Here is a 25,253-nt window from a genome sequence, read left to right as displayed (position 1 = left end):
TATTAGGTTATTGCGAGGGAACGCAATAAAAAAAACCCAAAAACACAAGACTTTACATGAGATCACTTGCTCTCTCCGGTGTTTGCTCATGCACAGTGCGTGACGTAATCAGTGCGTAGACGCTTGTAGCTCTGTTTCAACAGCGCGGAAAAAAAGAAAAAAGAAAAAGAATAAAAAGCTTCTGTTTGCTTCCCGACGTGTGGTTTTTGAAGGTACAATGTGAGCAGTCAGATCGCATCAGAGCATCGGGCCGTACAGTTTGAGAACATGAATCATGGGCGCACAGGGCTTGGTTGGACTGAACTAACTGTAATGAATGCATAGGGGTGTTAAACTTGTAATGGTATGTGTTGTGAAAGTGTCGTGACACGGACCCACAACAGGGGGCGTTAATGAACGGACAATGGATAAGCCAAAAGTAACAATTTAATGTTGTGAATCGCACAACGACGTACAGACAATAACAATATGGTGGACTGTCAATTATACACCAGGTGACGTGTGGGCAGGCTCGATGATAGAAGACGCCTGGCGAGAGAAGAGCCGGATCCCACACAGCTTCCACCACCAACGGAGCTGAAGAACACCGGAGCCGCCAAGCCCTGCGCCCCAGGTGGCCGCTGTCTTCAGCAGTCAGACCCGGTACTGCTGGCAGAGAACAGAGACAGTCCTGATGAGTGTGAGTTCGCACACTCAGTAATCCCACAGTCTGTATAAAGTTAGGAGGGAAAACCTCCACCTCCAATCACACACTCGTGCAGCTCCTGTTTAACCACTTATCTGGTTTGGGGTGTGAGGCGAAGCCGTTGCTGATCACACCAAACGCCAATCCCACAGATAAGGACACACCACAGGAAAACGGCTGCAAAGAAGTTCAGATTACTACTTAATGTAAGTCAGCAGAGAAGTTACCAGAATGGTAGCTGATTTCTCGGCGGGGAGGTGGAGTTGCAGTCCGGCCTTTATGGTGGTGGTGATGAGTAGTGGATGAGTGACAGCTGGTACGGATGATGAGTGACAGCTGTCACTCCTGGTCGCTCCGACGCCCTCTCGTGCTTGAAGCCCGCACTTCAAGCAGGGCACCATCTTGTGGTGGTGGGCCAGCAGTACCTCCTCTTCAGCGGCCCACACAACAGGACCCCCCCCCTCACGGGCGCCTCCTGGCGCACGACCAGGCTTGTCCGGGTGACGGGTGTAGAAGTCGGCCAGGAGGGCCGGGTCCAGGATGAAGCTCCTCTTCACCCAGGAGCGCTCTTCGGGGCTATAACCCTCCCAGTCCACCAGATACTGGAACCCCCGGCCCTTTCAACGGACGTCCAGGAGCCGGCGTACCGTCCACGCGGGCTCCCCGTCAATGATCCGGGCAGGAGGCGGTGCTATTCCCGGGGCACACAGTGGTGAGGTATGGCAGGGCTTGAGTCTTGACACATGAAACACGGGGTGTATCCGCAGTGAAGCTGGCAGCTTCAGCTTCACTGCGGCCGGACTGAGGACTATGAGTATGGGAAATGGTCCGATGTACCTGTCCTTTAGTTTGTGGGATTCCACCTGCAGGGGGATGTCCTTAGTGGATAGCCAGACCTCCTGCCCGGGCTGGTATGCAGGGGCCGGGGAACGCCGGCGGTCTGCATGGGCCTTAGCCCTCGTCCGGACTCTGAGCAGGGCAGAGCGGGCGGTATGCCACACCCAACGGCACTTCCTCAGATGGGCCTGGACCGAGAGCACCCCGACCTCTCCCTCCGCTAGCGGAAACAATGGGGGCTGGTACCCCAAACACACCTCAAACGGGGAGAGGCCGGTGGCAGATGAGACTTGGCTATTATGAGCATACTCGATCCAGGCCAGATGGTCACTCCAGGCCGTCGGGTGCGTGGAGGTCACGCAGCGGAGGGCCTGCTCCAGTTCCTGGTTTGTCCGCTCTGCCTGCCCGTTCGTCTGGGGGTGGTACCCAGACGAGAGACTGACGGTGGCCCCCAGTTCCCTGCAGAAACTCCTCCAGACCTGGGAGGAGAACTGAGGACCACGATCCGAGACAATGTCTGATGGAATCCCATGCAGACGCACGACGTGGTGGACCAGGAGGTCTGCAGTCTCCTGGGCCGTCGGGAGCTTCGGGAGGGCCACGAAGTGGGCCGCGTTGGAGAACCGGTCCACTATCGTTAAGATGGTGGTGTTGCCCTAGGACGGCGGGAGGCCCGTGACAAAGTCCAGGCCAATATGAGACCAGGGGCGACGAGGCACGGGCAGACGCTGGAGGAGGCCTTGGGCCTTGTGGTGGTCGGCTTTGCCCCTGGCACAGGTGGTGCAGGCCTGGACATACTCCCGGATGTCGGCTTCCATAGACGCCCACCAGAAGCACTGCCGGACCACTGCCACGGTCCTTCGCACCCCTGGATGACAGGAGAGCTTGGAACCGTGACAGAAGTCAAGGACCGCAGCCCTGGCCTCTGGTGGGACGTACAACTTGTCCTTCGGACCTGTCCCCGGGTCCGGGCTCCGTGTCAGGGCCTCCCGGACGGTCTTCTCCACGTCCCAGGTGAGGGTGGCCACAGTGGACTCGGGGATGATGGTGTCAGGGGGGTCTGACGGCTCGGTCTTGACCTCCTCTTCAGGCACCCGGGACAGGGCGTCAGATCGTTGTTTTTTTGTCCCGGGACGGTAGGTGATCCGGAAGTCAAAACGCCCGAAGAACAGCGACCAGCGGGCTTACCTGGGGTTCAGACGCTTCGCGGTCCGTATGTACTCCAGGTTCTGATGGTCCGTGAAAACCGTAAATGGTACCGATGCTCCCTCCAACAGGTGTCTCCACTCCTCAAGAGCCTCCTTCACCGCAAGAAGTTCCCGATTGCCGACGTCATAGTTCCGTTCAGCTGGGGTCAACCTGCGGGAAAAGTAGGCACATGGATGGAGAACCTTGTCGGACTCCCCGCTCTGGGATAGCATGGCTCCTATCCCTGAGTCAGAGGCATCCACTTCAACAACAAACTGGCGCTTGGGATCGGGCTGCACCAGAACCGGTGCAGTCGAGAACCGGCGTTTCAACTCCCTAAACGCGGCTTTGCACCGATCCGACCAGGTGAAGGGGACTTTTGTGGAGGTCAGGGCTGTCAGGGGGCTAACTACCTGACTGTAGCCCTTGATGAACCTCCGGTAGAAATTTGCAAAACCGAGGAACTGTTGTAGTTTCCTATGGTTCGTTGGTTGGGGCCAATCTCTCACCGCCGCAAGCTTGGCCGGATCAGGGGCGACGGAGTTGGAGGAGATTATGAACCCCAGGAAAGACAAAGAAGTGCGGTGGAACTCACACTTCTCGCCCTTCACAAACAGCCGGTTCTCCAACAACCGCTGTAGGACCTGACGTACATGCTTGACATGGGTCTCAGGATCAGGGGAAAAGATGAGTATATCGTCTAACGACCCGGAGAAAAGATGAGTATATCGTCTAGATATACAAAGACAAACCGATGCAGGAAGTCCCGCAAGACGTCATTAGCCAATGCTTGGAACGTCGCGGGCGCATTGGTGAGGCCGAACGGCATGACCAGGTACTCAAAGTGACCTAACGGGGTGTTAAATGCCGTCTTCCACTCGTCTCCCTCCCGGATCCGAACCAGGTGATAAGCATTCCTAAGATGCAATTTCGTGAAAATTTGGGCTCCATGCAGGGGCGTGAACACTGAATCCAACAGAGGTAACGGGTATCGGTTGCGAACCGTGATCTCGTTCAGCCCTCTGTAATCAATGCATGGACGGAGTCCGCCGTCCTTCTTGCCCACAAAAAAGAAACCAGCACCCATCGGGGAGGTGGAGTTCCGGATCAACCCGGCAGCTAACGAGTTCCGGATGTAGGTCTCCATTGATTCGCGTTCCGGACGTGAGAGGTTGTACAGCCTGCTGGACGGGTACGTAGCGCCCGGTATCAAATCAATGGCACAATCATACGGACGGTGCGGGGGCAGCGTGAGTGCCAGATCCTTGCTGAAGACGTCAGCAAGGTCGTGGTACTCAGCTGGCACCGCCGCCAGATTGGGGGGGACTAAAACCTCCTCCTTAGCTGTCACACCGGGTGGAACCGAGGATCCTAAACACTCCCGGCGGCAGGTTTCGCTCCACTGAACCACAACCCCAGACGACCAATCAATCCGGGGATTGTGTTTTAACACCCATGGAAAACCCAAAATCACTCGGGAGGTAGAAGGTGTTATATAACACAATCTCCTCCCTGTGATTCCCAGACACCACCAATGTCACTGGCTGTGTCTGGTGTGTGATTAGTGGAAGAAGGGTGCCATCTAGCGCCCGCACCGACAATGGTGACGGTAAGGCCACTAGAGGGAGCCCAACCTCCTTTGCCCATCTGCTATCCAGTAGATTCCCCTCCGACCCCGTGTCCACCAGTGCTGGGGCGTGAAGGGTTAGATCCCCACTCAGGATCGTGACTGGGATACGTGCAGATCGTCGGGGTCTCCCCACGTGGGTGTTGTGACCCACCCTTAGTCCAGTCTCTAAGGACGAGTGCTGCTGTTTTGACCGTTTGGGGCATTCTCTCTGTGTGTGCTCGGTAGAGCTGCAGAGAAAACACTCTCCACGGATCAGCCTCCTTTGTCTCTGATCTGATCGCTTTTTGCCCTGCTCGTTTCCCTAGCAACGTCAGCAGGGGGAGCTGTCGTCACGTGGAGAGCCCTGGCAGCGGAGCGTGGGGAAGTCGGCTCCCTTTCGGACCCGGGAGGAAGAGGGACGGCTTGTGCCTGACCACGCCCTTCGTCTCGCTCCCGTCGGTGTTCTGTTAATCGGTTGTCTAACCGTATAACCAGGTCGATAAGCCCATCTAAATCCCGCGGCTCGTCCTTCGCCACCAGGTGCTCCTTAAGGGCCAGAGACAGTCCGTTTACAAAGGCGGCGCGGAGCGCAACAGCATTCCAGCCGGCTCGCGCTGCCGCGATGTGGAAGTCGACTGCATACTTCGCTGCGCTCCGACGCCCCTGCCGTATCGACAGCAGCACGCTTGAAGCGGTCTCGCCTCTATGAGGGTGGTCGAACACCTGTCGGAACTCCCTCACAAACTCAGTGTAAACTGTTAGGAGCCGTGAATTCTGCTCCCAAAGCGCCGTAGCCCAGGCGCGTGCCTCTCCTCGAAGCAAATTTATAACATAAGCCACCCGGCTAGCGTCTGACGCGTACATGACGGGACGCTGTGAAAAGACGAGCGAGCACTGCATCAAGAAGTCCGTGCACGTCTCCACACAGCCTCCGTACGGCTCCGGAGGGCTTATGTATGCTTCAGGGGAAGGTGGGGGGGTTCGTTGAACGACCAGCGGAATGTCTGTTTCTGGCACACGGTCAGCAGGAGGAGGTGCTGCAGCAGCACCCTGAGCATGCGCTTCCACCTGGGCGGTGAGAGCCTCCATCCTACGATTGAGAACACTGCTCTGCTCGGTAACTAAGTCCAACCGAGCGGTAAAGGCGGTTAAGATGTGCTGCAGCTCACCCAACACGCCTCCTGCTGGCGCCTGTGCACCTCACTCTTCCATTGGCTGTTCAAGCGATGGTTGACGCCCCTCGGGATCCATGACGCTGGCCGAGAAATCCTGTTGTGAAAGTGTCGTGACACGGACCCACAACAGGGGGCGTTAATGAACGGACAATGGATAAGCCAAAAGTAACAATTTAATGTTGTGAATCGCACAACGACGTACAGACAATAACAATATGGTGGACTGTCAATTATACACCAGGTGACGTGTGGGCAGGCTCGACGATAGAAGACGCCTGGCGAGAGAAGAGCCGGATCCCACACAGCTTCCACCACCAACGGAGCTGAAGAACACCGGAGCCGCCAAGCCCTGCGCCCCAGGTGGCCGCTGTCTTCAGCAGTCAGACCCGGTACTGCTGGCAGAGAACAGAGACAGTCCTGATGAGTGTGAGTTCGCACACTCAGTAATCCCACAGTCTGTATACAGTTAGGAGGGAAAACCTCCACCTCCAATCACACACTCGTGCAGCTCCTGTTTAACCACTTATCTGGTTTGGGGTGTGAGGCGAAGCCGTCGCTGATCACACCAAACGCCAATCCCACAGATAAGGACACACCACAGGAAAACGGCTGCAAAGAAGTTCAGATTACTACTTAATGTAAGTCAGCAGAGAAGTTACCTGAATGGTAGCTGATTTCTCGGCGGGGAGGTGGAGTTGCAGTCTGGCCTTTATGGTGGTGGTGATGAGTAGTGGATGAGTGACAGCTGGTACGGATGATGAGTGACAGCTGTCACTCCTGGTCGCTCCGACGCCCTCTCGTGCTTGAAGCCCGCACTTCAAGCAGGGCGCCATCTTGTGGTGGTGGGCCAGCAGTACCTCCTCTTCAGCGGCCCACACAACAGTATGTCCCTACCTTAGGCTTTGGAAAAGATAACAGCATTGCAAAAGAAGCAGTCTTAAGTTATTTTCGTGATTGTAAAACATTTTTAACACTTAATGTCTTCTCTTTAAGATACAGCAGCCCAAGTGTCTTGCTGTGTAGCCTAACAGTTAGTGGTGGTCATATATGTATGCATATATATTAACACCCCTCACAACGGCCCCAGGTTGGACCAGCCCACCGGGAAGACTCCCGACTCTCCCGATTACCCAGCACACGTGTGGACTCTATGGACATGGGGCCGAAGACACTTTGTTTCTATATTTAGTGACTTTTTGACTTTCTGTAGCGAGTAAAAATTCTATTAAGCAACTGGTGACAAATCTGTTGACTTTTACTGCACATAAATCAGTCAGTTTGTAAACAGTTGAATATAATAAAATTACAAAAAAATATGACCAAAGATGATGGACCACCAAAAGTCAGGAGGCCAAAGAGACGTAACGATCCATCTCCTTAATTACTTGCAAGCTGACGGCCTGATGCATTACAGGTGAGCTTGTTCAACAAAAGTCAAGTCTGGCAGATTTATTCTTTATGGAGCAAATCTAAACCCTTAAACTCACAGTATAACTAGTTCTTTGTGAAGAATATTTGTCTGAACTAGTGTTAGGCGCAACCTAGGAATTTATTTTTTATCAAAGCAGCTTTTACAGGTAGCGTTTTAATCTGATGAACCATTATAAACTCCCAGTGGAAGCCTTTAATCTTGTGTTTAATTAATTTATGTTTTGGAGTTTAATGCTACAGTGTGCGGGATTTAAGGGCGTTTATTAGCATAAATGGAATATAGCATTCGCAACCATCCGTTCATTAATGTGTAATTACCCACAACAACTAACTGACTTAGAATGAACCCTTCATATCTTTGTGGGCGTGGCCCCTCATGGAGGCTGGCATGCTGCAACGCCATGTTGATACAGTAGCCCAAAAGGGACACGTTCACTCATACATTTGAATATTGCAGCACAGTCAGAAAACAGAAGAAAAAGGTTGCTCCGTGATACACGGTGTACTGATGGCTAGTGCAGCCAAACAAGAATGAGAACCCTCATTTTGGTGAAATGGAGGACCATCCATACTGGTTATTGTAAGAGAAGGCAATTGAGCACAAATCCCCGTAGACAAAGAAGCAAAAAGGTGATCAGAATCTGTATTACGCAATCTGCATTGTCACCACTAGATGCCACTAAATTCCACACACTGTAGCTTTAGGCTGTTACATGAAATCTTAAATGGTTCGAAAGAGAGAAGCTGTCATTATAATTGCTGAGGATCAAAGTGTCAAAGCCTTTGAGGAACAACCTGACAAATACTGGACAGATCTCGATATTAAGATGGACTCTGTAGCCAACTTCATCTGGATCTAAAAGGACATTCTGGAGTTTATTTGCTAACATATGCTGTGTTGTCTTGCAATACCTGCACTGTCCACTGAGCGTATCGCAGCTGATATTGGGGAGAACCACACCAACGTGAGAGCAGTTGCAGACATCACAACCCACCACCGGGTGGCAGCCAAATGTCTGCGGCTCACACTCGGTGCATTCTGGCCGGACAGTCCTCGGAGGACAGATACAGTCACCGGTCACCGGCTCACATAACCGTGTACCACAGCTACAGGCTGGAGGACACACGAGAACACGTCCAGATAAATAAAGACATCAACAGAATCGTGTGATACTTCAGAAACAGTAAGTGGGCAAGAAACTGTAGCCTCCTCTAGACAACTACAAAAACACCAAGATATATGCATTTATATTTCTCTTTAAATCACCAATAAATTTATTTTTAATTCAATCGGACACTCACGTCTGCAGTTGGGGAATCCCCAGTAGCCAGTGGCGCACATGGAGCAGTCTCGACCAATCACATTGGGCCTGCAGCGGCACTGACCCCCAAATGTCGCGCAGGTGTCGCTCTCGGCACCGACCTCGTGGCAGGCACAGGGCAGAGTGCCATTGTTGAAGAACGCTGACAGAGACACAGCCGAGCTGAGGCAGAACGGTGAGGCAGCGGAAGGACTGCCAGGACAAAACGGGAAGATGTTGTTGATGTCAAAGTTAAATTTCAACAACATGGTGATAATAAATATGTCAACTGTCAGTGCTGGATCACAACACAAAATATGCGGAGAATATTTTATATTCTCCACATAATTGTGTAAAAATAAGATGTTTCTATTCATTTTGAGATGTTCAGAATCTAACCCACCAATTAAAGTTACATTTACACTGAATTTGGTGTTTTCGTGGTGTTTAATTGTTGTTTTGCTGGTGTTTTCGTGGTGTTTAATTGGTGTTTTGCTGGTGTTTTCGTGGTGTTTAATTGGTGTTTTGCTGGTGTTTTCGTGGTGTTTAATTGGTGTTTTGCTGGTGTTTTCGTGGTGTTTAATTGGTGTTTTGTTGTTTAATTGCTGTTTTGCTGTTTAATTGGTATTTAATTGGTGTTTTGCTGTTTAATTGGTGTTTTGCTGTTTAATTGGTATTTCATTGGTGTTTTGCTGTTTAATTGGTATTTAATTGGTGTTTTGCTGTTTAATTGGTGTTTTGCTGTTTAATTGGTATTTAATTGGTGTTTTGCTGTTTAATTGGTGTTTTGCTGTTTAATTGGTATTTAATTGGTGTTTTGCTGTTTAATTGCTGTTTAATTGGTGTTTTGCTGTTTAATTGCTGTTTTGCTGTTTAATTGGTATTTAATTGGTGTTTTGCTGTTTAATTGCTGTTTAATTAGTGTTTTACTGTTTAATTGCTGTTTAATTGGTATTTAATTGGTGTTTTGCTGTTTAATTGCTGTTTTGCTGTTTAACTGCTGTTTAATTGGTATTTAATTGGTGTTTTGCTGTTTAATTGCTGTTTAATTGGTGTTTTGCTGTTTAATTGCTGTTTAATTGGTATTTAATTGGTGTTTTGCTGTTTAATTGGTGTTTTGCTGTTTAATTGGTATTTAATTGGTGTTTTGCTGTTTAATTGGTGTTTTGCTGTTTAATTGGTGTTTTGCTGTTTAATTGGTATTTAATTGGTGTTTTGCTGTTTAATAGTTGCTTAATTGGTATTTTGGTGTTTAACTGATGTTTAACTTGTATTTAACTGACATTTGTTTCAAAGTTGTATTGTTCCAAGTTGTAAACATGAGAACAAAGGTTGAATCATTACGTTCAGTCCATGTCAACGATGCAGGGGGAAAAAAATGACCAGTTTGTAAAGTGTTTACAATATAAACGAGTACCTCTGCTGTCTTTACAGTTTTATTTATTTATTTTTTTACTTCTCTTGGGCAAATGGACAAGCAGTAATACTGATCGCTCAGATACTCACTTGATGTAGAAGCTGTTTTGGCCGCAGTTGCGAATGAAGTCATAAGATTTGTCCAGTGGTTCCTCGTTCAAGTAGTTGGAACGGTAGCTGCTTTCAGGCACCACCAGCACATAATCCTGCACACAGACAAGGACGAGGAGTTAGCAAGACTGAAGGTTTGGGAGAAGGAAGGTGGAGATGAGTATTTCCTGTGGGGAAAATTACACAGCAAAGGCAGAAGGACAGGAACCTTTGGAACATTCAGAACATGATACTGTCACCAGTAAGATATGGAACTGTGACAGAAGGGTTACCATGACAGCAAACGCCAGGTGGAAAACCGGTAAACATAAAAATCCAACCCTTTAGCAGCTTTTACTGTCTCAAGGCAGGGCTTCAAAAGGTAAGGTCAAAGTGTGATTTTTCCCACAGCACATGAATGCAGCACTGGATCAGGGAAAAGGAAACAAAATGGTTTTTGATGTTTTGATGAAATACAATATCAAAAGGACAACCATAAAGACAGGAGAGGGCCAAAGTGCAGAAGGAAAGCGTCTCTTTAAAGTCCAGACAACAGAAAATTGAGAAAAATAAAATGAATAAATGAAAAAAAAAAAAAAAAAAAAAACAGTACATAAACAGAAGATGACCGAAGACAAATGGGACAGAGGAATCCTTCAGAGCATTAACGCATAAACGCACCAGCCACAGCGTTTTCCTGTCAGGTATCTGGACGGTGATGAAGACCTCGTGATCCGTCACGTCCAGAATGATCTGATTCTCTGACACCAGAGGGTTACGGCAGCCGTAAGCGTGCGGACAGTAAGTGGCGTTGGCCTGACCTGATGCAGGGAAAGCAAAAATCACACAAGAGATGACTAATAATAATAACAACAACAACAATAACAACAACAACCAACTGATCAGTTTTCATCTTCACGGTGATGTTTGCATTTAGCAGCATTTGGAATAGAACGTGCACGTGCGCGTGAAGAACACAGCGCTGCCTCCCACTCCAGCCCCGTGTTTGTCATCCAGACGTTTGGACACGGGGCAGTCTTCAGCACCTTTTACGGTCAGCTGACAGCAGTGTGTGTCTTCTAAACTGTTGTCTACATGCCCTTTAGATGCCATCATGCAGGTGTGGACGAGGTATTCCAGATGCGTTCTGAACAAGTTAGCTTCGATAACCGCTAATCCACTAACTGAAAAGTTAACATTTATAACGATAAACCGACAAACTGAAAAACAATTAGCGGAAGCTACAGCTAACCGTTAACTTTTAGTACTGACTCTGGTACACTATCAGCTACTGACAAGCCAGTTTTGAGTTTAAGCACCGCTGACACTTAGTGGAATCAAAGGCAATCACAAACAATGAGTTAGAGCTTCTGTCTTTGTGCGCCCTGCCAACTGCTGTGAGGAAGAGTCATTTACATTCAACATACACATTGCCCCAGACATGTGGCAAAAGGCATAAAAAGAAAAGCAGATTTGACTTATGTTTAAAAAAAAAAAAAAAAAAATTCCGTCCGTTTTACTGATTTTAACATCAACTCTCATTTTTACCAAGTGAAAATATATATATGAACATATATCTTTTAGTTTTAAATTAATGCACTAATTCTTAAGGTTTGAGAATTAAAACTCACAGATGCCAAAAGACGTTATGGGAAGATGAGCCTCCTCATCACTGGTTGGCTGTTTATTTATTTGTAAAAAAAAAAAAAAAAAACACACACAAGTTACTGTAACGCGTGTGTTGGTTGTTACAAATAAATGTGTATTTTTAAATATGTCATTTGGTTTTCATTTGTTAAAAACAAAAAAAAAACAAAGCATTTGCAAAACTGAAACTTTTGTTTAAGTGTGATTCAGTGCACCGAGTGGTGACCGTGTGACAGTTGGATGCTATTTACAGTCCCATCCAGTAGATGGGACTGTAAATAGCACCCAACTGTCACACGATCACCATTCGGTGTGCTGAATCACACAGAGTTTTCAGTTTTGCAAATGCTTTTTTTTTTTTTTTACAAATGAAAAACAAATGACATCTATAAATACACATTGATTTGTAACAACCAACACACGTTACAGTAAGTTGTGTGTCGGTGTTTTACAAATAACCAACCAACCAGTGATAAGGAGGCTCATTTTCCCATAATGCCTTTTGGAATCTGTGAGTTTTAATGTTCAAACCTTCAGAATTAGTGCATTAATTTAAAACTAAAAGATATTTGTGAAATTTTCAATTTGCAAAAATGTCAGAGCTGATGTTAAAATCAATAAAACGGCTGGAATTAGTTTGGTTTTTAACGCAAACCAGAAGTCAAACCTGCTTTGCTGTTTATGCCTTTTGCCACACGTCTGGGGCAGTGTATGTTGAATGTAAATGACTTTCTTTTTTTGTAGCAACCAGGCAGCCAGGTCCCTTCTGCTGAGGTCGGGTGGAGCTCAGCTCCTCACCGCTGCCTGACTGCTGCAAAACATATAACAGAGAGGAACTAACGTGTGATTTTAGGGTTTACAATGTTTTTGACCATTTGGCTTTACTTAGTATGCCAGCAAAAAAACATTAGCGGACTAAAAGTTAGTGAAACTAAGTTTAGCGGAAGGTAATTGGTCCGCTGATGGTTTTCAAAGTTAGCTGAAAAGCTGATCCACTGACAAAAAAGTTAGCTTCGCTTATTAGCGGTTAGCAGAACAGCGGAACTGTGCCCACTACTGGTTCTGACACTGCTGACCACACCTTTTTCCCTCCCGACTGTGTCTGATGATGGTAATATTTGCCGTTTCGGCCTGGTTCCTGCACATTCTTGCTATGTGTGATGGGGCTTAAATGCAATACCTGCTGTTTTCCTGTCCAAAGAATTCTGATCAATCACCTGATCCGTGAAGCTTTAGTCCACTTTCCACCATTTATCCAGTGCTACGTTGCTATGGCAACTACGGTCAAAAAGGGGCAGAAGATTTTTGGGAAATTCCCATGAAGTTGCGATGGGAAGTTACACTTGACAATTTTTGAACTGGCAATATTCCAAGTTGGCAACTTGTTATTAATTATTAATTTATACAAATGTAAATCTGTGCATTTGATGACGAATGCACAGTGCGTGGTAGAAATTCAACTGAATTTGCATTAAATCTGGTTATTTTATCCAAGATTATGCTGTAAAATTGTTTTTTTCCCCTCAATGACATATATTCTCCTTCTTACACACAAACAAATTTATTCTCATATATTCTTGTTACTTCCCATGTAAATTTGTAATCCTAAAGGCAAAAGGCCAAAAGACAGCTAAGAAGATCCTCTCTACATCCATCTCTTCATCATGGATCCCAGGGTGGGACCAGCCCAGATGGGATAGAAAATCCTTTCAGCATTTACTTGACATGCCTGAACACCTCCAGAGGAAGTCATCTGGTGGTGCCGCAATCAGATACCTAAAGTATTTTGACAGCTTTCAACACAAGAATAATATACTGAGCTCCTGCCAGATGTCTAAACTCCTCCCCGTCTCTGGGAGTGAGTCCAAACACTTTGTAGTCTCTCGAACATGAATTAAATGGTGCACAGAGAACTTCGACTTGTGGCTCACAACATTTCCTGAACACCGCACCATGTCAGGTTTCTGCAGTTACCACAGTCCAACGTGGATACATGCTGAGGACCCTAACACTGGAATTACTCATCATTCAGTACTTGCACAGTGCGTACTGCACTCAGGCCATTTGTACCACATCAGCATGTGATCTTACCCTGCCAGATTCGTCCGCCGTTGATGTAGACCTGCATTGGATAGGTGGGGTGGTGTGGTTGGTGATAGTGAAGGATGAAGATGTAACGGCCCAGTGAATGAACACGGGTCGAGTACACAACTGCATTCTGGGTAAATGAGACAGTGGAAGAATAGATGGAAAAGACATCAAATTATCAATTCAAAGTTATTTTAATCTGATTTTAGAACTGGAAACAGTACCAGTACTGCTTCAATGGTTGTGACAAATGTTGTCACTGGTGCCTTTGACAGACAATAGCATCTCCCTTCTTTATTTATGATACTGTGTGAGGAGTATAATTTTAGGGCTTGTGAACAGACTTTGGAATGTTTGTTTCAGTTCAAAAGCTATTAAATTCTTCAGAATTTATTTTATAGATTAAATTCAGTGTGTCTAAACAGAGGGCTACAAATGTAATTTTCTTGTGATAGCTCAAGGAGTTTCCCAGGGTTCCATTTTGGGATTTGTATTATTTTCTTTCTTTTTTATTAATGCATTAATATGTATGTAAGAATAGTCAATCAAAAATACACCTTGGGGGAGGTGATGGTCTAGTGGTTAAAGTGTTGGGCTTGAGTCCTGGGTTCAAATCCCTGCCTGACTGGAAAATCACTAAGGGCCCTTGGGCAAGGTCTTTAATCCCCTATTGCTCCCGGGGTGTAGTGAGCGCCTTGTATGGCAGCATCACATTCACCCCTGACATCGGGGTGAATGTGAGACATAATTTTAAAGCGCTTTGAGCATCTGATGCAGATATAAAAGCGCTATATAAATGCAGTCCATTTACCATTTACACCTGTATGCTGATGACACTGTTATTTATATGCATGCTCTCTACATAGCACAGATGGTACAATAGCTTTGGATTGCAGTCATTAAAAATTATTGTGAGATTAAAATGGATCATAAATGCTCAGAAAATAAAATGAATGATTTTCTCAAATGCTTTCTGACAGTTGTCAGATGATTTTGGTGGAAGCATGCCCTCGTACAAGTACTTGGAGACATGGCCAGATAATCGGTGGTGTTTGATGATAAAAGCCAGTGGCTTGATGGATCTGCGGTCAAGTAAGTGTGATGTTAGTGAAAATAATACACAGTCGAGATCGAGCATGAGGTAGAAACACTGTACTGAAAATCAAAGATAAATGAAGACAATAGAAATCAGCTGCATAAGTTCAATGTGATGCCACAACAGACAATACAATTTAAGATTATGAGTTCATGGACTCAGTTTCTGTCAAACATCAGAAGAGTGGACATCATTACAACATTCATGCAGCTCCCAGTCTAGACCTGGTCTTAGAAGAACAGAGACCTGGACAAAGCTCATTTCCCTTCCACCAGCTTCTGTACCTGCAGGGAATCTAGCCTGACGTGGTCGGTGTTGTCGGCTCCATAAGGAGGTCGGATTCCTGCTGTCCAGGCTGGCTGGTCCTCCTGTTGGATGGACACAGGCGGAGCTGCTGGAGAAGAGTCCTGTGCAGAGTCCTGCACAGAGGAACTCTGGCCTTCCTTTAGAACCAGTGAGTCAGACGGAATCTGGAAGCGTGAGGGAATGCAGGACGAGCTGTAGAGGAAAAACAACATTTAATAGATGATTCAGAGCACATGAAGTATGAAGAGAAATCTCACATTACCTGTCTGGGGAAAACTGTCCATGAGTGCTGATGCAGTGCACTGCAGGTTCCATATACTCCATGGTGAACTGGTCTTTAGGTATGAGGTACACTTTGTACTGTTGACCACGAAGAAACACATATCACCTCTTTATGGAGGAGAGCATGGGTGATAACATAACGGCCAGTGTTCAGAAAAGTGCAGCAGCTTCATTACAAAGTGGTAAAAAGACGATTGCTGCAGATAATATCGATCTTACAGAAAAATCGTGCAAATGCTGCTACAAACCACAAATTTGGCATGATGACTTCCAGGATAGTACTTACCCAATCTGGTCAACTGGCCACTTGAAAATCCAAGAATGCAGCCATTTTCCAAGATGGCCGACAAAATGACCTACCAAAAATTATCTTTTGCATAGACATGTTCCTACTTGACTGATTTGTGTAATATTCATGGAAAATTGTATGATATTCATTGCAGTGGATGTTTTACAGCATCACTAAAATCCAAGATGGCGTCAAATTTATAGATTGTCACCAAATCAATTCCAAAATAATTTTTTCCCCTCACAAAAAATTGATTTGTGTGATCTTTGTGTCAAATTGTAGGTTTTCAGAAATGCCAGATCTAATTTTTCTTCATGTTGCAACAACAATATGTCACTCTTAGTGGCATAAATTAGAATTTGACCACATTGACCACAGATATTAAAAATAACAACACAATATATTTAACACTTAACACCTTTTAACTGGTCGACATGCAGTAGTTTCAAGAGATAAACACTTTCAAAACCATTAATATTAAATATGATAAACGTCACTCTAATTTGGCACATGAGCAAAATAAAACATAATAAATACCATAAATACCAAATAAAATAGAACAAAATGGAATCTGACATCAATATTATTTTAATCAATTGCTTAGGAGCATTTCTATGCAAAAAAGTGATTTTTTGGGGGGGGGGGGGGGGGGGGGGGATAGGTAATTTTGGAGGGCATCTTGGAAAGTGGCCTTCAATTTTCAAGTGACCAGATATGCTAAGTAATATCATGAGAATGTGCATGATTTTTCCATCATCTGCTCCACTATACAGACTGGTTCATTAGATGGTTCCTGGATCTGAGGTCACACTTTCATTGTGAGTACTCTGTTATCTGTTGTTGATGTTTAATGCATCAACAACCAATCACAGGCCATCCTGTTCCTGCAGACCTCTGAGGTCACAGACAGTGTGCAAAATGTGCCCAAAAGGTTCTCAGTAAATCCTGTAGTGGATTTCTACATGTTTACAAGAAAGCAACTGGATTTGTAGTTACATTCCAAAATCATCAAATTGTTCACGTTTGAAAACTTAGAAAAAACAAAACAAACACGTGTCATCATTGGACGTGGGCATGTTCTAACCAGGAAGAAGCTGGCACGGTCCGCGGTGAGCTGGACTTCAGCATCAGACGGGAGCGAGAAGACCACCACCCTGTTGTAGCTGTCAACAGTAACGACTCGACACAGGAAGCTGCACAAAGACACGATGATTAAAAGGTGACAAAGCAGATACAGTGACAGCTGAATCCACACGGGACAACAGCAGCACAAACACAGACAACAGATGCACGACACCAGCCCTCCATCAACAAGCATGCCCAACAGTCCAGAGGCCTCACATGTTACCGCTGTACACCCACAAAACGGGATCTGAAAGAGGCGCACGACAATTTTATAACCCAAATGTCATGATTTATAAAAACTAACTACATGACAAATTCTAAGTTTATCTAAACAAACTGTGACCCATGTGGACAAACATTTTGGAGATGGAGAAGTGAAGCCAGATGGTCGTAACAATGTGAGTGGCAACGTAATAATGCATATAATGATGGCTAGTCATAAATTGTACATTTAATGTTACTTAATAACATGCGTCACATATACGTGTACTTTATTATACATAAAAAACTAGCCTTTTTCTTAGTGCTGTAAGGCAATTTAAAAAATAATGTAGTTATATTATAAAATTATGTAAATATATATCACTCTTCAAATTGCAAAACACAAGGGGTGGGGGGGTGGGGGGGCAAGGACAACGAGTAGTCATAATAGTTGACTACAACTAGCTACTAACAGACTAGTCGACTATTTTTCTATTAGTCAACGAGTCTGGTAATTTGATTAGAATGAGTTTTCTTCAAATTAAGGGCATATTGTTAAGAAAAATAACCTGTTTCTATTAACTGTGTAGGTGATGTATGTCTATGGCTTCCATGTTTGGGACAATTCAATTAATACATTTCTATTGTGGGATTGATTCACAATGCCTCCTGACTTGAAATTCAAAACCCACAAAAGCCACAGATCAAGCAGGAACCAACACAGTCCAGCACTCACCAGCAGCCTGCATTGCCTTCACTGAAGGGATCTGAGTAGACAAGTTGCATGATGGCTAGTACTACCTAAAACGTATCCATATAGATCACGGTGTTATTATATTCTCTTACTTCATTTGCAAGTATTTAAGGTACAGAACCAAAGAAAGTCAATTTTGAGATATAACAATGACCGTTCTTAAAGCAGGTTACTTTGGTATGAAAAGTATTTAACGGGTATTTCACCTATGTGTGTTGCTGAGCAGCAGGAAACATTAACGAGGCCATTTTCTTGCTCACACCAGAGAACAACATAAAGTGGGTGTGTCAATACCAGTGTTTGCCTTTGGTGCTATTTTTAAAAAAAATGCTTAAGGGTCTGTTGCTGTTGTTGAAACCGTGCAAAAAAAATGAGCAAAGACACAGACATCCAAACCAGTTATTGCTCTCAAAAACACTTTTTATTTACAGACCAAGTCAGTGACATCAAGACAAAAGGGATCAAAGTGCGATTCATCGAGATTTTTGAAAAACCAACATGTTGAGGTGCTGTAATTAATTAATTTAAATAGCACTCTATTTTGACTGTTCAGTTGTTACGTATATAAACCAACTCAGATCTAAACTACAAGGAGAAACTGCTCTATCCTCTGCAGGCAAAGGAGAACTGGTCATAGAAAAGAAAAAAAAAATGAATTTCTTTTGATCCCATACTAATACGCTGGCAATAGCACCCAAGTCATCCAGAGGCATACAGTTTTAACTTATGGTTAAAATTTTAACCAAACTAATTTCGGACAAGTTATTTAAATTAACGTTACGTCTGAAGGTTTATAAAGTGAAAATATCAGATATATGTTTTAGTTTTAAAGTAATGCACAAATTGTGAAGGTTTTAGTGTGGACCTGCAGCTGAGCATTATGGGTATTCACGACAGAAGAAATGCATTTGAGATGCTCTGATCAGGCTCCACACAGACAACAGCATTAAACTCTTTGTATATTGTGCCTAAAACTCTTGTGAATATATTCTCTGGGTTTATAGACATTGCTATTGAGTTTGTTTTATGTAAAAATGCCAGAAGAAGCCCAGGTTGCTTTTCCAAAAGCTGAAAAGTCTGTTACATTGTGATTCAGGCCGTGTGATATAACCGGTTTCAAAATGCATAGAACACTGCCATCTACTGGTGACCGGTTGTATCACAGTGTTGTCAACCGCAGGAAATTATCTGTAGGTTTCCAAAACCTGAGAGACCCCACATGTGGAGATACAAAAAAAAAAACATAGATCTGAAAGGTTTAGTTGTACAGTGTGCGGTGTCAGCCACACTGTAAAAACAACACACAAACAGATTTCACACATGAACATTCCCAGGTCAGACACCTCACCTTCTGATTGGCTGCATGTCACATTTAGCTCCTCACGTCCTTCTGAGCAGATCAGAGTGCTCTTACAAACCACACATGGCAGGAATATCTGATAAGAAGCTTTGGCAGTGTTTAAACTCAAAATCAGCTTCTTGGTAGCTGAGAGTGTATGGGACGCAAAATTTAAAGTTATCGGTTACCTGTAGCTTCTGATAAGTTTTTAAGCAGTTTATTGGTTTAGCATTAAAAAAGATAACTTTTCAGTTAGCTGATTACTAGCTATCAAAGCTAACTATTGGTTAGCTGTGCCCACCACTGCTGATGATTAATCGGCTATTACATTCATCAAGTAATTTGGTAATTGTTTTTGAGTCATTTTTTTAATCTAAATTTTGTGATTTCAGCTTCTCAAATGTGAATATTTTCTGTTTTTCACAACTGTAAGTTGTACTTCTCAGGAGAAATTCCATCCTTCCAGCAAACGTTCGTATTTTAAAACTCAAAAACCGTAAAACTCTCAAAGTCTAAATTTTTATACATTAACACTGGGAGGTCAAAGCTCCGCGAACTAAAAAAAAGAAAAAAAGAAAAGCTTTTTTTTTTTTAACATTCATAATTGCTTTTTTTTTTTTTTTTACTGAATTTTGGGTTTTTAATGTACCAGAAGCACTGAAATGCTCACATCGCCCACTAGAGGGCAAAAAAAGTTGCTCAAATGTGTGGCAAAGTCTCAAGTGTTTATTCATTTCAGAAGTTAACTTTTAGTGAAAATAAGATGGACTGACAGACACCCCCTTACTTCAGTTAAGGGTCACGGGCACGCAATTGCACAAATTTTGAAATGTCCAAAACACTTGGCACGCATTAATTTTGTGAACTAGTCGTGAACACTGTGCAACTTATTTGAAAACACTGTCACTGTGTGTCAATGCGTCTCATTGCCGCAGCGCATCTGAACAATTACGACGAGACCTTACATCTATAATAAACATAACTTTACAGATATATTATCTAACTATATTAACGACGCGCGGTGGAGCAGCTTCTCTTTTCATGACAAAAACTCCTGTAACAGTGAAATGTGCCGTTCATTTTTAAACTGGACGCTGTCTTGATCCGGTATGTCATCTGAGTAGCACAGGAATTGTGAAAAGACGTGGACTTCAGCACTTTTCCGGCACATTAAGACAGACGTGCGGAGGAGTTCCGCGCGTCGCGGTGCAGCCGCTCGGCGCAAAGCAATACAAACAGAATACAATGATTTGAAAATCCTCTTGAACTTATATGCAATTTAATACACCACAAAGACAAGATATTTAATGTTCAAATTGATAAACTTTATTGTTTTTGTGCAAATATTTGCTCATTTTGAAATGGATGTCTGCAACACATTTCAAAAAAGCTAGGACAGTGATATGTTTACCACTGTGTTACATCACCTTTCCTTTTAACAACATTCAATAAGCGTTTGGGAACTGAGGACACCCATGAAAGGAGCATCCCCAAAAACTCTCAGCCGTTCACAAGCAAAGATGGGGTGAGGATCACCACTTTGTGAACAACTGCATGAAAAAATAGTCAACAGTCAATAGTAAAAAATATGAATGCTTGGTCTTGTTGGATTTGTGAGAATCTACTGAATCTACTGGTACCTTGTTTCCCATGTAACAATAAGAAATATACTCAAAACCTGGATTCATCTTTATAGTCACATAGCACTACTATTATTCTGAACACTACTGTATTTGCACAAAAACAATAAAGTTTATCAGTTTGAACAGTCTTTGTGGTGTATTCAACTGAATATAGGTTGAAGAGGATTTGCAAATCATTGTATTCTGTTTTTATTTACATTTTACACAACGTCCCAACGTCATTGGAATTGGGGATGTACCTTTAAGATGATTCCAAATGCGTTCTCCGTCTCATGACGCGCATGAGACAACCTGCAGCTGTAGATAAATTCTCTGTGATTCTGGGAGCGATGTATGGATGGTTTCATCAGCCAAGCTCGGAGAGCAAATGGACCATTGGCTAAGAAATTATTATTTCATTTTATTTTTTATATAGTGTGGCGTCAAGCAGGACGCCACACCGGGTCGCACTGGCACAATGAATTACGAGACAGTGCAGATATCAAATTCAAGGTGGCTTAAGATTCTTGCCATACACAGTATCTTAATATAGCAGATTCTTATGCAAAATGACGGAGATGGCCTGGAAAAAAGACATTTAAATACTGAATGTAGAGGCGGTGAAGGTGTTGAATGTCTTGCCTGAACTTGCAGTGCAGCAGGCTGACTCGATGCCAGTGCGTTCGGCCTCCTGGAACGTTGATGGACACGGACAGAGTTTGTGGAGTTTCCTCCTCACTGGAGTATTCCACCACCAGAACGTGGTCCCCGGGGTTCTGAAGGTGCGCTCGGAGCTGGACGCTGATCTGCAGCAAACAGGAGAAAAAGTGTCAGTATTCATTTATTTAATTGAGAAAATACCACCTATATATCCTTTCACTAAGGTACTTGTATCATATCTCTATATACATTTCAGCACACTTTAATTTTTTCTTGTTCTTTTTTTAATATTATTACATTTATGGTAAATATTGGAGGGGTGGGGTACAATTAGTTATACCTAACAGCTAACATTAGCTTATCTAGCCAACTGTAGCACCGTTTATCATAGCTAACAATATAGTCGGTTCTTTTCTGTTTTAATACCTATGTTAATACACACTTTTGTCTACATTTGTTGTTATATGTATTTATTAATACTATTATTGTAGGGTTTAACTACGCTATTATACTTTATACACAGTTACCGGTTTTGTTTATCTTGTTAGCTAGCTAAGTACGGTTGGCTTATTAATGGCTAATTTAACATTAGCTTCTCTAACTATAGTTAGCTTATTTTTGTTAACATATTACATCATAGCTTCTGTTTCTATAATAATATAACCATATTTAAAGCTTAGCCTACTAGCTATAATTTAATTTTACTACTAGTCTACAAACCAAGTATACGTATACTACAATCTTCTCCTGTATTAATATGTTAGTATTAATATTTAGGTTTTAGAAGCTTACGCCTATAATATAAAAAATATATTTCTTGTATATGTTGTTTAGTACCCTAATTATATAAATATCACTTATATACATAAATTCTATTTTGTTATTATATGTCTTATGATATATTATTATGATATGCCCATTTTCTTGAGTCGCGTGGGTGGGTAGGGAGAGTTCCCATGGGATAAAAAAGATTTTCAACCTACCATCCCTGGTTCTCAAGACCAGGCAACTAAGTGGCTCTACTTTACTGTATTCTACTCTTCCTTTTTAGATATACCTTAGTATACACTAGTAGAGTTCTACCTTAGAAATGGAATATATTCTAGAAGACATACCTTACTGAATTTTCATGTACCAAGAATTATTAAAGAGAAACAGGCGTTATATTAAGTGTAACTGAAATATTTTAACTATAAAATTATGCATAAGTACTTGGTAGGTCTTTGTGTTTTTGCGGTGTTGGAGGCTCTGAGCACAGCACTCACTAAATGATTTGTCAGAACTTTAAACTATTCTGGGGTATCTGGTGCCCTCTGAATGCTTTTCTAATCCACGGGTCCATGATAATAACTTTAGACAGCTAGAATGGTTATGCAAATAACAGTGTAGAAAACCGAAAACTGAATGATCTGTATGTGCATTTGGTGAAACAATACCAAATTTGGCATGGCCGAAGGCATACCTATGCAACAATTATGCTTCTAATCAGCATCTTGATATGCCACACCTGTGAGGTGGGATGGATTATCACGGCAAAGGAGAAGTGCTCACTAACACAGATTTAGACAGATTTGTCAACAATATTTGAGAGAAATAGGGCTTTTGTCTATATTGAAAATGTTTTAGATCTTTGAGTTCAGCTCATAAAAAAATGGGAGCAAAAACAAAAGTGCTACATTTATATTGTTGTTCAGTGTATGTAGACAGTGTCTTTACAATCATGTCCAATCAACTGAAATGACCCCAGGTAGAGTCCAGTTAAGCTGCAGAAACATCTCAGGGATGATCAGTGGAAACAGGATGCACTTGTTATTATGTTGTGTGTAGAATTTTGAGGAAAAAATGAATGTCATCCATTTTAGAATAAGGCATAACTAAACATAACAAAATGTGGAAGAAGTGAAGCGCTGTGAGGTGCCTTGTATGCCACTAAGAGTGTCATACTGTTGTTGGAACATTAAAACTTAAAATGGACATGCCTGACAACCAACAATTTGTCACCAGGATCACACAGTTGTGACATTTTTGTGAGAAAAAGGAATTTGGAGTAAATTTGGTGGCCATATTGAAATTAGATGTCATCTTGGATTTAACTGATGATGTAAAACAGATCAGTTGTCATGAAAAACATAAACGTTGCCATGAATATTACACAGATCAATCAAGCAGGAACATTTCTATGCAAAAAGTAATTTTTGGTAGATCATTTAGGATTTTCAAGTGGCCAATCAACCAGATTCGTTAAGTACTATATTGGGAATCATTCCAAATCTGTGGTTTGTATCAGCATGATTTTTCTGTGAAACTGATGTTATCTGCTCCACTGTAACTTGTTGATAAATGATTTTTGTCATTCTCTCCTCTTACATCATTGCCGCTGCAGACGGCCATGTCAGGATGGCGTGGTGTGATCTTCTCAGTCTGGCAGGGGCGTGGCAGGTGGTTGTCGTTACGGCAGGTGGCATCATTTCCAGATATGAAGGGAAAGGAGTCCAGAGACAAGTATCTGTACAGCAGACAGCTAGACAGGAAGACAGACAGACAGATACAGAGAGACAGCTCAGACCTTGCTCATATCTAAGTGTCATCCTGAGACATAACTCACAAATCAAACTGACGTTATTTAAACTTTCAAACTTTCAAGCAGCGGCTTTATAACTGGAAACTTTACAATCTGATAAATTGAAGGTTGGTGGTTCTGAATGTGGTGAAGCTGCCAGATGTGGCTGATTGACAGATCACATCTCAGTAACTCTCACACTGATAAGGGCTGTAAAAAAAAGTTTAACATCCACTCTAGTTCTGCTGAGTTAAAGGTGTAGTGCCACCGGGGTTTTTAAGGATTTAAATCATGAAAAGAAAATTTCTTGACACCACTATAATTTTATTCCTTAGCATTTAGACTGGGGGTTCATAATCATAATATGATATTGCCAATATGATCAAAATCCATGCTGTCTGGAAACAATTTTGAAATTCAAGGAATCAGATGCTTTGACCACATTTGGTACATTTGGAAGTGATTTACAAAAAAACTTATGGATGTTAATGTAAGATGGGTCACAGGTCATCTCAAAACCTCACACACGTGGTTCCTCCTGTAGTTCATCCGCATGACGAAAATGAAGGAATTCCCCCCCCCCCCCCCCCAAATAAATATGTCCCCTTTATTAAAATGAGCTGTAATTTTGCAACATGTTACAAAAATAAAACTGTTATAATGTTTGGATTTTGGTATAAATTAAATTTTTCTCAGTTTTGTGAAATTTGAAAGGCCCATAGCTTTCAAGTGCAGATTTTACTTGAGGCTGGCTTCAGGCATGGCGGGACTGTAGGTGCATGGTTCCGTAACCCGGATCTGCAGGATGGGAGCTTCATAGTAGGCGCTGGGCAGCAGAACCAAGTAATCCTGGTGGGAATACACACAAACAACGTCCGCACTAAAAACCACTGTTATAAGATAAGATAAAATGCCTTTATTGTCACTATACTGAAGATACAGTGAGACTGCACATTATACATCTTAAATTATGCAGCTTAATCAATATGTACATCAATTAAAATGCCCATTCTGGTTACAATCTGGATAAATCCTATGACAGTGTTTAGTGTTTTGGGACAGAATATTCACTGGTGTGGATAAAACCAGATGCCTCACCAGCAGGATTCCTTCAGCCTCGATGATCACAGTCCAGGTTCCTGGGTTCAGAACAAACGGCTCCACAAAGTTGTTCTGTGGAACGTTGGCGAACATCGGCTGCACGCTGGGAGTGAACACGATCTGTTTGGACTGTTCTGAACCTGGGAAAAAAATATGGATCGATTAGAAAAATAAAATAGGCATTTAAATATGATGTTGTGGTTTATTCTCTGTCTGTGTCTTTTGTCCTTGTGTTAATTGTCATTGTGGTCTGTCCCTTGTCTGTGTTTTATCTGTTAGTAATGTTTTTATGCATTTGTACACTTTAGCCTTTTTTGAGTTCCATCTTAGTCATTTGTTCTTGGGTTTGTGGATTTTTTACCTTGTGGTTCCCTGTTTAGTTTGGTATTCAATTTTGGTACGTGTTTGTTTTCTACTCACTTGTCTTTGTCAGTTTCTGTGTGTGTGTGTC

General features: G+C 43.2%; 1 protein-coding gene across 1 annotated transcript in view; it reads right to left on the bottom strand.

Moving 5' to 3' along the window:
- lama5 (laminin, alpha 5) overlaps positions 1-25,253 on the bottom strand; it is a 274,408-nt gene that overhangs the window by 98,622 nt on the left and 150,533 nt on the right. The window contains exons 24-35 of the mRNA XM_034171776.1: positions 24,800-24,942; positions 24,444-24,550; positions 23,509-23,662; positions 21,124-21,287; positions 16,525-16,633; positions 15,132-15,229; positions 14,848-15,061; positions 13,471-13,597; positions 10,414-10,553; positions 9,733-9,848; positions 8,228-8,439; positions 7,838-8,039 (exon numbers count right to left, since the gene is read on the bottom strand). Of these exons, the coding sequence (XP_034027667.1) occupies positions 7,838-8,039; positions 8,228-8,439; positions 9,733-9,848; positions 10,414-10,553; positions 13,471-13,597; positions 14,848-15,061; positions 15,132-15,229; positions 16,525-16,633; positions 21,124-21,287; positions 23,509-23,662; positions 24,444-24,550; positions 24,800-24,942 (1,786 nt within the window). The remainder of the gene's footprint in view (positions 1-7,837; positions 8,040-8,227; positions 8,440-9,732; positions 9,849-10,413; positions 10,554-13,470; positions 13,598-14,847; positions 15,062-15,131; positions 15,230-16,524; positions 16,634-21,123; positions 21,288-23,508; positions 23,663-24,443; positions 24,551-24,799; positions 24,943-25,253) is intronic.

Source organism: Thalassophryne amazonica, chromosome 6, assembly GCF_902500255.1.
Source record: "Thalassophryne amazonica chromosome 6, fThaAma1.1, whole genome shotgun sequence".
In the NCBI taxonomy this organism is placed as follows: domain Eukaryota; kingdom Metazoa; phylum Chordata; class Actinopteri; order Batrachoidiformes; family Batrachoididae; genus Thalassophryne; species Thalassophryne amazonica.
Note: the sequence above shows the minus strand (reverse complement) of the source record. Positions and strands in the feature narration are given on the sequence as shown.